At 39.0% G+C, this 18,058-nt stretch overlaps 1 protein-coding gene across 11 annotated transcripts in view; it reads right to left on the bottom strand.

Moving 5' to 3' along the window:
- CACNA2D1 (calcium voltage-gated channel auxiliary subunit alpha2delta 1) overlaps positions 1-17,242 on the bottom strand; it is a 484,107-nt gene extending 466,865 nt beyond the window's left edge. For 10 of the 11 annotated variants that reach the window (XM_013979783.3, XM_013979785.3, XM_005667683.4 and 7 more), the window contains exon 1: positions 16,639-17,242. In XM_013979783.3, coding sequence (XP_013835237.1) covers positions 16,639-16,733 — 95 coding nt within the window. In that variant the 5' untranslated portion in view covers positions 16,734-17,242. 11 annotated transcript variants of the gene reach the window in all.
- Positions 17,243-18,058: the final 816 nt, after the last annotated feature.

Below are 18,058 nucleotides of genomic sequence, written 5' to 3'. Positions count from 1 at the left end.
GCTGGTGGCTACAGCTCGGATTAGATCCCTAGCCTGGGAAACTCCATATGCCACAGGAGTGGCCCAAGAAATGGCAAAAAGACCAAAAAAAAAAAAAAAAAAAAAAATTAAATTAATTTAAAGAAAACAAAAGGAATGAGTATTTACATTTCCTAGTTTTATAGTGTTTTTATGATGGTTTTCTAATAATCAAGCCTATGGGAGCAAGAGTTCTAAAACAGCCTGCATGTATAACCACTTTCCTGGAGAGGGGGTGGGACAGAGGGTCATGATGGGATGTCACTCCCATGACTGTTAGCTTACATGGCAAAAGTGAAGGGATTCTGTAGATGTAGAAGCCCAATTCACCTGATTCTGAGTTAATCAAAACAAAGATTATCATGGATAGTTTAACTTAATTAGTTGAAGGTCCTTAAAAGGGCTGCCCTTCACCCTTTTTAGGGGCAAGCCCACAGCACATGGAAGTTCCTGGACCAGGTATCAAACCTGAATGACAGCAAGGACCCAAGCCACTGTGGTGACCACACCAGATCCTTAACACACTGCACCACAGAAGAACTCCTGAGCCCCCTTTCTGAACCCTGAACCGAGAAATCTTCCTGCTGGCCTTGAATGGGTGAACTGCCATGTTGTAAGAAGACCTCTGAGGGGGCCATATGTAAAGGAAGGGAGTGCCCTCAAGGAGCTGAAAATGAACTCCTGGAGAGCCAACTGGAAGGGGGAGGCAGTCTGATAACCCCAAGCGCCAACAACCACAACAGCTTGAAAGAGGAGCAGAAAGTATACCCAGAAAGGAACGCAGGCCAGCCCACTCCTTACCGTGAGCAAAGGAACCAGTGAAGCCAGGGCTAGACTTGTCACCATGGAAACCATGAGAAAAGAAATATCCATTGTTTTAAACCACTAAGTTTGTGGAATACATTACACAGCATAGAAATTACCCAACTCAAATAAATAAATGAATCTAGATTACTGAATTCAAAACAAGGGACTTATTTTACCTCTCAATCTTCCTATAAAATGACTTTATGAATATTCTGGTATGTCTTCATTCACTGGACTTTAAACAAGTGGTCACAGTCAATCTTCGATCGCTTTTGTATAATCTTTTTTTTTTTTGCATAAATGTTGAGGATTTAACTGATTTTCTAACTTTTCTCATATAGGAATTTCCTTACTAGGAGGAAAGCTAATCAGGTACAACAAAAGCCTACACTTTATGTGAATCACAGACACACCTCTTCCAAACCATAAGGTACATGGTAAGCTCTAACATTAATTCTTCTCGAAAAAGTAGATATTTTATGCTGGAATAGGATTACAGAGTTTTAAAAATGGAGGTTCTATTTTTTCTTGACTATGCCATGCAGCAGCTTGATGTGGGATCTCAGGTCCCAGACTGGAGACTTTACACGTGCTAAAGCGGTGAAAGCATTAAGTCCTAATCACTAGACCACCAGGGAACTCCCTTGATATTTTAAACAGTATAATAGAACTGATTTATATTCTTCTAAAAACACTTAAAATATTCATTTATTCCTCAGGTAAGATACTGACATATGTATTGCTCATCATAAAAGAAAAAAAGCACAGGATCACAATTATTGCTGATATTTATAAGGTTAACATTGTCAGACAGTTTGCAACAATTATTAAATATATACTGTCAAGTGAGAACACCTAGGGCCTTTTTCACAGAACCAAAATCATCACATGACACTAGGCCACTAACATCATTTCTCTGCACATAAGAATGCAAGGTCACTGGCTTAATTATATACTTCTTAATGAGCCCTTCAACCAGAGCAAGAAAGAGTTTGGTACCACGCTATGCTTTAGTTCAACTGGAGATGGCAGAGTGTTAAAAAGGGGAGGAAAACATCACAATTTATCACTTTGGCTTTAAGAAAGAGGCTAAGAGAGAAAATTAAAATGTGGGGGCTGGGAGAAGGACCTTCTCACAGGCAGTGGAGTACTCAGTACCGAGAAAGATCTAGTTTATGCTCAACAGACACATGAAGGCAAGAAGGTGACAACTAAGATCGAGTTGTTAGGAAATGGTTGGGTGGTGAGCAACTATAGAAGGTGCTAAAGCCAAGAATTCTTCCTTAACAAGATGTTACCTAGGTAGGTCCAACACCTAGTTAGTGGTGGAGGCAAAAAGGAAATCCAGGTGACCTGACAGCACTGAATTCTCCTGCTTCTAATCCAATTATAGTCACCCAGTGCTTTCTACATGTCATGTTTCCTATATAATTCTCACAACAATCTTGAAAAATTTTAACAATGAGAGGGTTAACATGTTCAAGGTACCCAGCTAATACATGGTAGAGCTGAGTTTGAACCCATACTATTAACCAACGAGACAAATACCAAGACAGACTTAAGTCCTAATGTTTAAAAGCATCCATTAATAACTTCTCCTCTGTGCCTCTAGAATGGTCCTGGTCACGAATCATTTTTGAGAGACCTGAAAATACAGTTAACTCAAATCATGTGTTCTGTGGTTCAGATGAGGAAACTTGGTTAGAAAGGCTGAAATCACAGCATAAATGATCACTTTTTAGAATTCAGAAGTACTCAACAGTCAGCCACAAGAATGCAGCTTCAGTGACACTCAGCATAGAACCACCATCTAATATTTATATACTGTGGGGGTAGGTATGCTCAGTTAGTTATACAGCTAATGAGGTGTGTGTGTGTGTGTGTGTGTGTGTGTATGTTTTGCAATTTAGGTGGGAATACAGAGGAAACAGAATTCTGAATTCAGGTTTTTGACACCCATATATATTACAAAAGCAGAATCCCAGGGCCCAATCTACTTCACTTGTGGGGGAAAAAAAAAAGAGAGAGAGAGAGAGAAAGGATATGACCAAATCCAAAGCTTGCAACCCTTAAACTGGCCCTCTGTTATGGACATTTACACCCAGGGACTCAGCTGGCTTTTAGACACCACACAGACAGGTTGTGTCACATCTGATAATTTAAGGAGATGAATGACCTCAACTAATTATCATGCATGGTTTGCTCTGTGATGAGTTACCATTCCCCTATGTTTATTTATTACCACTGAGTATTAATATCAATTTTAAACAATTACTCACCAGCAGACCTTAACACCATGTATCAAGCCCCTGGGAACTGAACTACACATGCACAATAAAATTTCACCTCATGAAAATTAATTCTGGTTTCTACATTTCTATGAACAAAAAAATCAGGTGTTTTGAGAGACAACCAAGTATTCTCCATGTTTAATTTAGAGCAATCTGCACACCCCCCATTGTGCCCATCCTCCTGAAGCTTCCCATGGCCCATTTGTTTGTCTCTCCTAACATTTTCACAGATGCAAATTTAAGTCAATTCTAATATAATGTCATGGCAAAGAAGGGATGGTATTTTTAAACTGACAGACATCATAAGAATTTTACACATTCCTTTCTATGGCAAATGTCAAAATGACTGCCGTAAAAAGGCAGGTTCCTGGCATTTGAAAACTTGCTGCTTTAATGGTTATCATCAAGTCATACTCATTAGCCTTGGTACTAATATATAGTTTGATCTAAAACATCACTTTCCTCCACAAATTGATTAAAAATGTGTAGCAGAAATTTCATTTAAGTGTTTTATTTCAACTAACAGGAGAATAGTGCTTGAGCAAGGCTAACCTCCACTTATATTGTAAAGTGAAGGGGTGGGGTTAATGAGTATAAGTAATCATCAGTTGGATGAGTCAAATGAAAACTGGCCTTTTTCAGTAGCTCTTGGCAGATTTTTTTTTTCTGACTTCTGTGGTGGTTGCTAAAAATGCAACTGGTTTCAGTTTTACTCTTCTGTCCTCACCCAATTTGTAGAGTTGTCTGGAATCATTTCTATAAACATCAGGAATAGATCGCTTTATTCACTTTCAAATATTCTGTCTTGACGCTAAAAACTCCCATCTTTGACAATGAGAGGTTATCAGTGGCAAAGATGACTTTTAAAAATAGACTCAACCTCCTGTGACACAGTTCTCATACAACAGGTGCTGGCTGAAATGTCAAGATGAAGCACATCAAATGCTCTGTGGTTCTGCTTTCTTCATGGTCCCTTTTAAGATACAAGTTAGTTACGTCCTGAACTGAGAAACAGAACACTTCACTCACCTTGGTCCACTGTATCTCCTTTCATTTCTCTTCATGATGAAGGGCTACACAAGTTTTAGAAAGAGACATTTTTAAGGCCTGCGAAGCCTCATTTTCCCATTCACTGAAGCTTTTCCTTACTGCTCAAATGATGTATTAGCACAATAATCTAGCTCACTAACCCTCAGTCATCAATTCATGATCCCCTGAAGGCAGAAAACTCACATGTGGTACAAATATTAAAGACTGACCATTAAACAGTCCTTCAATGCTCCTCTGTGCATCCTTTCATTTGATCTCTATAATATAATACTGGGATTCAGGATTAACTTAGTATTACCTTTGTGCTACAGATGGAGAAATTGAGACATGGTGTTAATTCTGCTCTACTTTATGTTGACTGATTTTCCCTTTGGCATCATTGCTAGAATATGCGTCCAGCCACAACTGGAACAGGTAAATTAATCCTTGCTAAGACACCAAGATTCCAGTCATGGACAGGCAGCAAAGTACAGCAGGTAAGGGAAGATGCTTGGGATCAAACTTTGTGCCTAAAAAAACCTTAGAAAAGGCCTCCGTACCCAAAACTTAAACCTTCCTCATCTCTAAAACATGGATAATACTTATCCTGAGGGACTGACCAGAAAGTTGATGGAATAAAAAAAAAATGCCAAGTATTAATTCACAGTGCCGGCTTTCAGGAACACAAAAATCTTAGAAAGCAATATTATAATAATGGAAAGATCACTTTGAGTATTTAAGCATGTCCAGACATTCTGTAGGTAGAGACATCAAAATTAACTCAAGCCAACTGTGAACACCTATAGAAGAAGAGCAAAGTGACAAATGGAAATAAACACATAGCCCTACCACTCATCTCCTGCTACAAACCACAAAGGTGGTTTTTCCACCCTGCACTGGTACCAATGAGATCTTAGATCAGCTGGCATTTGCCATCCTAACCCCATTCATGCAGTCATCTTGAAACTCAAAGAACTGCTGTGATGGCAGCTGCCAGCGATTTTCAGATCTTCAGGAGACCTGAGATGCCTCTGTTAAGGGCTGACCAGGCACACGCTTTGGAGCAATGGTCTGTCAGTGGCTTGTTGTCTTATAAAATTATTTATTTATTTATTTTTTGACAGGGACTTTTTTCAATTCAAATTTCTGCCCTCTGCTAAACAACAAACACAAATGGCAGGGGAATATCAACAGAGTAGGGCTGTAAACCACCCTATCCACCAAAAGAATTAGTAACTGAAAAATGCTAAATTGCCAAAAGCAAGAACTATTTGCTATTTTTGGGTTTCCTTTTCCTTGATACATCTATAACATCTTTCTACCATAGGCACATACACTTATTAAATCTAATAACACCTGGTAAAACTGTGTGGATTTCCTAAATGCTAACCTCTACCGAAAAAAAAAGAAAAAAGAAAAAAAGTAAGAAGTAAAAGAAAGACACAAGCAGAAGAGAACCAAATGTTGCGGTGTCCAAAGAAAATACACTGATGAACCGGAGTCTTGTTTCTTGTTACTACCAAGTAAAGAACAACTCCAGTCTGTACATCTCAAAATGTGAACATTACAAATATGCATTTATTACATTTCTGAATCATGTCATTCCTTCTTGAGACTGGAATATATAATTTGGAACATTGTTCCAACTGCATCTCCAATAAATTAAAAGTGTATCTGTCCTATATCCCAGCCATCTGCTTTAATTCTCAAGGCTGTTTCATATTTCAAAAGTTACTTTGTAAGACATTGTTTTTCCTCTTGATCCCTTCCTCACCTGCCTCTGTCAGAACATTTACCCATCAATCACGGCCTTTCTCATCTCTTTCATCTCGGCCATTTGGTCTTCTCTCTCTGATATGCTCAAATCTCCCCTCTGGTAATACTTATTTAGTTGTCCGTACAACCTTCCCCACCCCCCAGGAGCCTTTTTCTAAGAATTGCCTTTTCCTCTATCCATGGTACTAGCAACCGGCCTGTTGGAAAGCAATACCTCTGCTGAGATTGGACCAGGATGGGTATGAAAAGTGATCCCAGCTCAGACAACCCAAGTCCTTTTTCCAAATCTCATCTCCTAGTCACAAATGAATGGGCTCTAAATGGCCATCTGGCCCATACTCAGATGATCAACATATGATTTTTAGGAGGCTGTCTTTTAGATTGAGATTCTAGTCTCATGCTGGTTCAAAGATTCAACAGGGAAAATGTAAACCCTCACAGTCATTCAGCAACATGAGGACCAGGAAGCAGATAAAGCCAATCTGCAGGGAAAGAGAAGAATGAGGAGTCAAAGAAAATCAGAGGCTAGAGCAAGAGATGATCCTGAAAACAACTCCATCCCTTTCTGCAGTTGGTACATCCTTCACCTTGACTCCCACAACTGATCATCCAGCTCCACCACTACTGAAAAATATTTCCCTTTTTGGTGTAAGATAGTCCTCCAGTTTTCTACTGCCTGCAATCCCAAATGGGATTCCTCTGAACTTACTATCTCTCTTCAGTTCTTCACATTGCCAAGTTCCTAGAAAGAACAATCTGCCCTTGCTGCCTTCATATGCTGACCTGCTACCAACTCTTCCAGGCACTGAAACCATGCATGCATCCAAAACACTTTACTAAAACTGCTGGTGTATCAGCAATGGCCTTCTGACTTCCTTAAAGGTCTCACCTTGTCTGACCTAAGCAAAATCAAACTTAGATTAAGACTTCTTTTGAAACACAGTGACTGACATAATAGATAACTCAATAGTTATTTGCTAAATGAATGAATGGACCCGTACTGAATTTGCCTCCAAATTCTCTTCAGATATATCTAATGGCCATTTTTTTTTTTTTTTTTTTTTTGGTCTCTTTAGGGCCGGGCTACACCTGAAGCATATGGAGGTTCCCAGGCTAGGGGTCGAATTGGAGCTGTAGCTGCTGGCCTACACAAGAGCCACAGCAACACTAGATCCAAAACATGTCTGTGAGTGACACCACAGCTCATGGCAACACCGGATCCTTAAACAACTGAGCAAGACCAGGGATCAAAGCTGCATCCTCATGGATGCCAGTCAGATTCGTTTTTGCTGAGCCACAACGGGAACTCCAAATGCCATTTTGAGTAGTCATCGACAGAGACACTACAAACTCAACAGTAAGCATATTACCTTCACTTCAACACCAATTTGCTATTCCTTCTGTGTTCTTTAGGAAATTCAGTATAACATGAGCTACCTGATAAAGAATTTGGAGTCATCTCCAACACTTCTCTCTTTCAGATTCCCCCAATCTCATTACCATGAGCCCCTGAAAACTGACCTCTACATTATGTTTTATCCCTGCTTTGCCTTCCCACCACCATTATCCTTTTTAGACCTTGGGCATCTCTTACTCTGGGAGGCTGCAATAGTCTCTGAAATGCTCTCATTGTCCCCACCTCAAATACTGGTCCTCTTAGATTCATCTTCTACATGCTATGATTCAAAACCCATTACTTTTATTTTTAATTTAAAATTCTTCTCAGAAAATTAAATATAGAACTACCACATGACCTAGGAATCCCACTCTTGGGCATACATACAGACAAAACTTTCCTTAAAAAAGATACATGCACCTGTACATTCACTGAAAAACTATTCACAATAGCCAAGACATGGAAAAACCTAAATGTCCATCCACAGATGAGGAGATGAAGAAAATGTCATATATATATACAATGGAATACTACCTAGCCATAAAAAGAACAAAATAATGCCACTTGCAGCAACATGGATGGAACTAGAGTTTCTCATACTAAGCGAAGTAAGTCAGAAAGAGAAAGCCAAATACCATATGACATCACTTATATCTGGAATCTAATGTACAGCACAAATGAACTTTTCCACAGAAAAGAAATTCATGGACTTGGAGGACAGACTTGTGGTTGCCACGGGGGAAGGGGGAAGGAGTGGGTTGGACTGGGAATCTGGGGTTAATAGATGCAAACTATTGCATTTGCAATGAGATCCTGCTACTTAGCACTGAGAAATATGTTTAGTCACCTGAGATGGAGCATAATGGAGAATAATGTGATAAAAAGAATGTATGTATGTATGTGTGACTGGGTCACTTTGCCTTATAGTAAAAAATTGACAGAATACTATAAACCAACTATAATGGAAAAAATAAAAATCATTAGAATTTAAAAAATAAAAAAATAAAATTCTTAGGATAAACATCAAATCCGTTTGAGTACACTGAGCTGGGCTACCACAGATGTCCATATGTTGTGGATACCATCCAACTACCCTTTGGGTCATGTAGGAAGCAAAATTTGTACATCTTAGACTCAAACTCACGGTCCAGTCCCACTAACATCTCTCCCCACCCAGGGGTCCTATGCCTGACATGAAACAGCCTTTGCGTATTTCTTCATCATGCTGTGTGCTTTTCCTTGGTCATGCTTGGTTGGATTCCACTGCTTCACAGCCAGCCTGGAGTTGTGACTGCCTTCCTTGGGGATTCTCTTTCTCAATGTGGATTCTCAGCATGTAGTTTGGGGCACTACATAATTTGCACTGAATAATAATCACATTGATCACTGAATTAAATCAAATTTGATTTTAAACAGCTTTGAAGCAGGAGACATGAAAAGAAACAGCATGAATTAAAACTTTTTTTTTTTTTTTTAATAAGATGTACTATGTACTGAGAGGTCGAAATTATCCTCGGTGTACTACCTACAGGCCTAGAACATACAAGTTATTTCATTTCTTATAATCTAATGGGAGAAATTTACTAACAGAATTTTTGTTCGTTTGTTTGTCTGTTTTTTTGCCTTTTCTAGGGCCGCTTCCGCAGCATATGGAGGTTCCCAGGTTAGAGGTCTAATCGGAGTTGTAGCTGATGCAACACGGGATCCGAGCCTTGTCTGCAACCTACACCACAGCTCACGGCTACGCTGGATCCTTAACCCACTGGGTGAGGCCAGGAATCAAACCCACAACCTCATGGTTCCTAGTCGGATTCATTAACCACTGAGCCACGACGGGAACTCTACTAACAGAATTTCTTTGCTGATTATTAGCATTTAAGCTTTTAATAAAGTGTTATACTAACATTTCTTATCCAATGAGTCATTTTCCCAGGGTTTTATTTTTAAAAAAAAGAATGTTTAACTGCTTCTATTTTTTGAGATCTAACAATTTTATTGGCTTTGATGTCTAAGGTGAATTTCCATATACGGATATTTAAGTCTCTAAAAATGCTGTTTCCTTTAAATATGTCAGGAAACAGCATTTCCAGGATAACCAAGCTCACATGGAAAATGGGGGGGGGGAAGGAAATAAAATAAACTGCCACCATTAGCATCTTTAATGTAATTTCACACCTTGTAAATCTGAAGGTTCTTTTGTCTGCCCCACTTATATCCACTCTGCAGTGTCTTCACCACAAAGCCTCTTGATTACTTTTTTTAAAACACATTTTCCCAATGTGTCTAAGCCCATTTATTTTGCTGAGCCATTCCTTCTCTGACCCTCGAAATAAAACATCATTAATGTCTAACCACCCCTTTCTACAGACTGACAGTATGTACCTTGGAGAGAAAACAATCTCGTTAGTTCTTCTCCCTCTTTCCCCAATTATCCCCACAGTATGTGGGCAAATGTCAAAAGGAACCAGAATCTAGACCATGTGACAATTTTGGTCAAAGTATTGATTATGTATTACACATTTATCAGTGCATCCAAATCCCTCAACAGTTTCCACAGCGAGAGAAAAACCGAGTAGCGGAGGAAGTCCCCAGAAAAGGTAAGTGAAGATTCAAATGAGAAAAACCCACAACTGAAGTCTGGTCATGATACAGTCAGTTTCCTCAGTCCCTATCTTGCCATACAGCAAAGCATTGGAACGGAAGGTATTTTACAAATTTATTAAAGTGAAAGTACATTTTCAGAGCAAGGGCTCACACACACGCACGTTAAAAAAAGAGGGCGTGACTCACTCTGCAATAGTCTTCATACCCCATAATGTGACCTGAGTGGAGACCCAGTTTGATCTTCTGATTGGTCTTGGGCAGGATACCTTATTTGCATGGGGAACAGGTTATATGGTGGCTGGTGAAGAATGAGCGACATTTCTTCTCTAGCAGGGAGAGCGCTGCCCAGGCTAGTCAAGGTGAGGGAAGGGGCATTACAATGACACACGAACAGAGGCTTTTGGGTTTAATCTCCTTGAAGGAGACTTGAAGCCCCTAACAGCCATATGCATTCTGATGGAAAACAAAACAAAAAGTGTTCCCCATTGATTTGATATTTTGTACAAATAATAATAAATTATGACTAACAGTAATTGTGTGTGCACAAGAGAGTGAGAATTAGCAATTAAGTATTGGAATAAAAGAATACAGTAATTATTTTTCATAATTTGCCAGGAAACTACCATAATACATTTTAATTACTCAAGGGAAAGAACTTCTGATAAATAGTAAGATTATCCCCAAACCTGAATCGTCTAAAATGGGCGACACCATTACTTTCCACTACCATCACTTCTAGCTTAAATTGTTCTTCCACTTATGATACAGAATTTAAAATATATCCTAATTTTTTTAATTCAGCAGAAGCATATGGTTAAAAAAAAGCAGCAGAAGCAAATGTTAAAATAACATTTAGCCAGAAATATTCCACATTCGTATTCAAAGAGAACTTTAACTCTTGCTTCATATATAACAGCCTGATTCTGAATTATTGAAATTAACTGCAAAAGCATGCCAGTTTGTTGAGGCCACAATGTCAATCTTTTTCTTGTTTATCATCTGTTTAGAATCCATATAAATGGCAAATTTTAAAGGAGCAATAGAACAGAATTACCGCAAATCACATAGAGCCTACAAGAAAAACCTATAAAATTTTAAAACCTGCTCACATTTATCCTTCATTCCTAAAATGTCTCACCAAATATTTCATACAAATTTCGAAGTATCCCCCATCTAAATGGCAAAGATAAAAGTGCTTAGTATGCACAGACCTTTTAACAAGCACCAAACACTTCAAATGCAATAGTCTCTTCTCTGTTTTGTTTAGATGGCAAACCTAGCTTTAGAATCACATTTATTTCCTTTGTCACTCATCAATTATGTTAGTAACTTATCTTACAGAACCTGAACATTTTGAATACCTCATCTGATTCTCTTGACAAATTATTCTTATATGCTGGTGTTATAAACATATTCTGAATGAGATTTAATCCCTACAAACAGTTGTGGATTGGCATAGATCACAAAACATGCACCTTTGTTAATAAACTTACCTTACTGAGGTTCTACCCTAGCAAACACCTTCAAGAGGTTTTAAAAAAATACATGTGTGTATATCTACAGGTAGATAGATATACAAAGATAGATACATAAAGATATAGATACATAAAATACATAAAATAATGTATAAAGATATAGATTAAAGAAGATATAGATTAGTAAAAGATATAGATACATAAAAATTAAATACTACAATAAAATAAACTAGACAAATTATATAATTATGCAATGTTAATATAATTTGGACAAATTATATAATTATACAATGTTAATATAATTTGGACCTCAAGGCAAACACAGTAAATACAGTACTTTTCACAAAGTGCCACCATTTTTATCTCAATTGACAGTAAAGTCAATCACCTCTTTCCTTCAAATCTGTAAACAATACGACACCATCATTTCCATGTTTCGTGAAACATGGAAAAACAGGAGAAAACATGAAACCTGTATAAGCTATATGGTTGGCCATCTCAGGGCAGTGCCCAAGTTTACTGGAAAGCAACTATATGAAAGGCTAGGAAACAGCTGCCATACTACAGGCGTAAATAAAATAGTTCACGAAAAGAAGGACTGGTTGACACAGTGGGAAATGGTGCCTGATGCATATGATATTCCTTCAGTAAAGGTGGAATAGATGGAACGGAACAGAAGTACTTCCCTGTGGTAAGCAGCTTACACGCTTCTTAAAATACTAGGACAGCAGCTCTTTTACTACAAATGATGGAAGGCTGTTACTTTAACAACAACATGTTACTCTTTAGAAATACTGAAACAAATTCTGCTTTTTTTCCACCAAACTTCTAAGTATGCTCATGCCAGAACTGATTATGTCTATAGATGTAAAACACTTAAAGAAATCAACAAACTGGACAATGTGCCTAAATTACATTTCATATTAACCATTTGAATCTCCACTGAAGACACATAGTAAGTACAAGATGTGAATTCAGAACAGATTGCTTTCTTGGATATTTGCATCTCTACTGAAAAATAAGAACATAAATTTCTATGCATGTGTTGTATATATACTGATGCTCCAAAGGACACATTAATTAAATAATATAGTTTGCTATTGGCACAAGTTTTGTACTATTTTTAAAATTCCTAAATGCATTGTTATTTCTTATGAATATATACTTCAAAATGTAAATAGTAAATTTGAATACATAATTTGCAAGTGTTATTTATGTTTTTGCAAAACCTCACCATGCACAAACCCTAGAAGGAAAAATATTTTATGATTTTACAAATGTTACAGAAATACTGGGAAAGTGTCTATGATGTAAGCTTTCTTTGAAGAGAGTTCTACCTATTTTCAAAATGAACAACTTGCTATCAGTTCTAATTTTATATATATTAAATAAAGTCAGTAAAATCCAGAAGAAAATAATAAAGGCACATTTTATTTCCTTTTATAAGCTGTAATAAGCTTAGATTCTTGTGCCTTTCCAAAAATGTTTTTTCAGACTAAACCCATTTTAGTCTGCCTTACACTCATTCTAATGCCAGTGCAAACAGCTACTTATATCCATATATGTGGATCACCCCCACAAGGGGAGAGCATGAACAGTCCACATATGTGGATATTAGACATTAATAAATTAAACATTATAATATCATGTTACTACTCCTCTGGAAAAAAATATATCTACTATTGCCTATTTTAAACATACACTGTGGAATAAATACTGTCATGTGGTTAAGCTGATGAAAACATATCAAAGATTTGAGAAGGGGGTTTATTAATGTTCACTGCTTTTATCATAAGGCACATTTCCTTCTATATGTAGTAAATGCACAGAAATTGCTAAGACCAAATGGGAATAGTATCACTTCTATCACACGAAAAAGATAGTCACTCTTATGTTACAACATAGAGAAATTTATTTTCTATAGCCGTTAAATATAAATATGTCTAATAGATAAAAGATTTATATCCTAAGTAGTTAAAACACAAAGTACTACTATTTTATGAGATGTTATATTTATTTCCTGTAGATACCTGTAATTCTTACCAATATATTTACTTCATTACATAGTTTATATTCAAAACCCTACCTATCATTGGGCTCTCAGTCAATTATTCTAGACTGACTAGCATTTTAATAATGACTGAGATAAAAGTTTAACATGAACTATAGTTATAACTATGTGTTCTTTTAAAAAACTTGATTTGTAAATAAATTCTAAAATTAGGACTGACAGCTTTAAATTAACATTACAATACTGGCTACCATACATATTATCCTGAGTTTTAAAATAGAAGTGTTTTCACATATGTGCCAAGAAATTATTTCTAGAACAAGGGAGAACTCCCTTTTAGAAAACTACATTTTAAACTATCAATATAACATGTGCATACTCTAGCATGAAAATGAGATTTTTTTCCCGTTTATATACAAACAAATACGCCATAGGTGGCTGCTACCATATGGCATATTTATGTTTCACACCTTATTGAAACAAGCATTTCCAAAAGAAAAACCTAATCTAGCAAAAAAATTCTACCCAAATTCCTTTCTTTGTCTGAAAAAAAAAAAAGTTATTTTAGTGTTAACTCCTACAACAGTTTAACTATTTTAGTTCAGAATATAATATATGAGTACCTATGTTAAACTGGAGAAAAATTTTTTAAATATTTAGAATAGATTATTTATGTTTTATTACAGTACTTAAGCCCTAAATGTTACTGTAAATACTCTTAAAAAATAAACAAACAAAAAACTTTGCATTACTAATTCTAATTCAGGTACCATTCCAATGAGAGCTGGCAGAAACAGAATTTTATACTGTGCTGGCATATTCTTCCTCTTCTGATAATTAAACCTGTATCCATTTTTCCAGGAAAAATAAAAATATCAAAAAAATCAAAATAATTTACTAATGATGTCCAGAGAAATGCTTAAAGAGAAGCACAATAATTCACCTTTAGTGACAATACAATCTTTGTACCGAGTTTTTTAATGAACTTACAATTTCTCCCAAAGATTTGAGATTTATCTGTGATAAATTCTCCATATGAACTCAAATGGCACCACATCTTGATAAAATTAACACTTTTTTTCATTTCAAAAAGCTTATTCATAAATTTAACATGAAGTAGTACATCAACTATCATATCTCCTCTCCTCAGAGATGAGGTTACTAACTTCTCAAATAAAATACTAAAAATGCAGTAGTCTTACAACAATATTGCTAACATTTCCTACAAGAGACTAACTTAGCTCTACAAAATATTTTTTTAAGCTTTTACAAAATAATACTTCATATTATTTGCAAATATCTTAAATTTTCATTGGTAAAAAATTTCCAATCTTTTCAAAGAGAAGAAATTGTGGCTTCCTAATTCCTATTTTCACCCAGTATTTACTTTCTTTCTTGTCTTTAGCAAATTTCTGACCATGAAAATTGAGCTATTTTAAATTTAGGAAAGCATTTATTGCAGATGTCCTTCTTACAACTAGGATTTTTACATTAATAATTTACCATGGTCTGTTCAGGAATAAAAGGTTGTATTTTGTTGTATCTTTAAAAAGTCATAGTTATTCCCAATGGTGTGATGATGTGTTCCCTCCAAATGATAGAAATATTGATAAATCGTCAGTTAAAAAAAATTTAATGTGTAAACTGAACACACTGACTCCTTTTTAACGAGCCACTTCTTTGACACAAAATGCAAGCAACTCATTGAGTTCTTGCTTTACAGGCCAAGCTACAAAAAGATGTGAAAAATAAATAAAAGTGTAATTTCCTAATTAGAGTGAATAATTTTGAGGCATCTTTAGTGTAATTCTTACTCTTTCCATGTTTCAAAATATCTGCTTAGAACATCCTGCCAATTAAAGAAAGATCTACAGATGGCATTTACCCTTTTGCTTCATAACAAAAATGATCTGCAATCTTTTTATGGAAGATTATCTAAAAAAGGAACATGCCTGTAAATCAATGACAAAAAATATGAGACACTCCCCTTCTCAGGGTTAGAACTTGCACCCTTCAGATTCTTGGACTGACACCCAATGTAGTAAGTACTAAGCTGATCTTAAATAATAGCTGCGGGGTTTCAACTGGTAAAGATGTAAGGTTAGTACCACCCAAAATTCCAGCATTCAGCACTCAGCCAACAAAGGACAGCAAATAATTCCCAAAAGCAAAAATACGGGAATGCTACCTTGGGCTTTGTTTTTGTTATGTAAAATGCATTAAAGTGACTCACCCATTTACAATTACCTACTCTTAAAAGCTTTAAAGTAGCTTCAAGAATCAAAATACATGCTTTCCCAGAATGCCTGATAGACTAGTCAGCGCATTTAAAAAATATATGTACATATATATTTTATGTGCCACTGATTCTTTTCCCAGCCTAGAAGAGAATTATTATTTTTCATTCCCTTCCTGCCATGTGACTCTTTAGCTACCTTTAAACACTCTATTTTCAGAACAGCAGTGAGGTTTTTTCTCTTTTTTTAAAGCTATTTTAGAAATGTTAAAAATAAGAGAAAATTGCAGGAGACTCTAGAAATGCTCAGTCCCTCCCCCAAAGAATTGGTTCTATTCATTCTAAGAACAGGACCCGCGTGTCTGTTGGCACTTAGATGTTTCAAAGAGAGGGTGAAGGAAGTTGGATGGCAGGGTCCCAGCACCTGCGAGCCCCTGGGGTGGACAGCATCTCTGTCGAGGAGCAAGCACGCTTCTGATCAGAAAGGCTGTCAAGCACGCCCAGTAATTTGGGATCCAAAGGAGTTTGGATACCATAGCAATTAGAGAGCAAGCCAGAGGCCAAGTGCAGAAGTCCACGCTCCCTTGGCAAGGCTGCAATTACCTATTTGCAAAATACCCAATCAAAACACAACTTTTTATTGGACTGGGTTTGATAAGAGTGGGTATGTGGCTGGAAACTTTTTCCCACAGTACAGCTAAACTCTTTAACCAAGAAATCCTTTTAGAAATGGGCTGAGGAGCCTTGAGGCGTCGGTAGATATTTTCCTGGACAACCTGGCCCAGCCGAGGCTCCCCAAGACGCCCAGTTCCGTGCGCATTCCAGCGGCGAACCAGGCGCACCTCCCGCTTGGCCTCTGGGATCCAAGCCTAACTCACTCCCCACCCCCACGAGCAGAAAAGCCCCAAAACTCCAGAAACGAACCCGCACCCTGCTTCCACAGCACCCCTCAGCCAGCACTCCCCGCCCTGCCTGGTTCGGGGCCGGCGACTTACGTGACGGCCGACGGGAACGGCTCCTGCGATGAGGGACCGATCAGCAAAGATTGGAAAAGTGTCAGAGTCAAGGCCAGCAGGCAGCCAGCAGCCATCTTCGCGATCGAAGATCAATCTAGCCTCCCTCCCCAGCCAGGGGAAGAACCAGTGCTAGAAACCGCCGAAGGAGGAGAAGGAGCACGGTCCGCCCGGACCACAGACGTCTGAGGGCTGGCACGCCTGGGCCGGAGCCGGCAGCCGGGAGCCTGGGCGCGGGCTCACGTGGAGGGGAGGAGGGGGAGAAGCAGGGGCCAAGCCCCGCGCAGGGGAAGGGATGGTGGCGGGCGGACCCGCTAGCGTGCGTCGGCTGTTCCCCACCGCGGCTGCCTGGCCTCCGCCGCCATCAAGGGCGACTTTGGAAACAGACCTGGGCGAGCCCGCCAGCGCTCGCGCGCTCTCGCTCCCTCCCCGTTTCCTCCCTGATTTATTCTCCCGATAGCCGTGGAGAAGGCGGGGGAGGAGGCGGGGGCGGAGAAGGGGTGACGGCACCGGGGAGGGGGTGGGGGTGGCTGCAGGAAAGGGGGATAGCAGGCGGAGAGACTTGTGGCTGAGAGAGGCTCCGTCTGGCTTCTCCCGGCAAGTCAGAGGGAGGTGGCTGGGGGTGGGCAGCTGGAGGGCTGGGCGTCAGAGCAGTCGGGCGGAGACGGGCCCAGAGCAGCCCTCCATACAAGGCAGAAAGGAACTCCCAAAGTCGGTGCCGGCTTGCTCTCGCCACCAGGCGTGCAGAGGGGGAGTACAGCCGGCCCGCCGGGCTCCCAGGGGACAGCTGCCACCCGGCGGGTATCCACAGGCTGCAAAGGCCCCTGCGGATCACTTGGCTTGCGTGTTCGGGGGTTATTTTTGCACAGGCGAGGAATGTTCCCCAAGCCCTTCTCCCAGGCGCAGAATCCGCAGCCTGCCTGGGAATCATGGAGAAGTGATTTGACAACAAACGTAGGAGGAGTTTGTATTTGCATTTTAAAGCACCACTTTTGACTCTGGCCCAGGCGGCACAGTTTATTTGCCCAGGAGTGCCAGAGGCTAGAGCCTCTGAAATGGCTGAGTGCCAGTTGTGGCAGCTGCCCCACTCCCAGGTAACACTCACCTGGCAAATCACAGCTTCAGGGCCCGGGCTGAGGACAACTAGAGAAGGACCTAATACTGCAGAGGAGTGGAAGGACAAATTCTCCATCTAGGGATAAAGGCAACCTAATGAGACTACCTCCTAAAGGCCCTAAACCCCCTAGTCTGGCTATTGGGCTGCCCTGCCTTGCTAAGCCTGCGACGGGAGTTCATTCGATCGCGTGAAGGCATGAAAAGGGTAAGCAGCAGGAACAGGTGGCAATTTCCAAATACCGCTTGAAATATGGAGCAGGAATTAAGGGAGGCCGAGAGAGCTAGG

This window comes from Sus scrofa, chromosome 9 (assembly GCF_054392235.1).
Source record: "Sus scrofa isolate SSC_HxYL_T2T_F1_AM1 chromosome 9, Sscrofa_HxYL_maternal_Yorkshire_Landrace_v2.0, whole genome shotgun sequence".
In the NCBI taxonomy this organism is placed as follows: Eukaryota; Metazoa; Chordata; class Mammalia; order Artiodactyla; family Suidae; genus Sus; species Sus scrofa.
The sequence above is the reverse complement of the archived record's forward strand: the minus strand, read 5'-3'. Positions and strand labels throughout refer to the sequence as shown.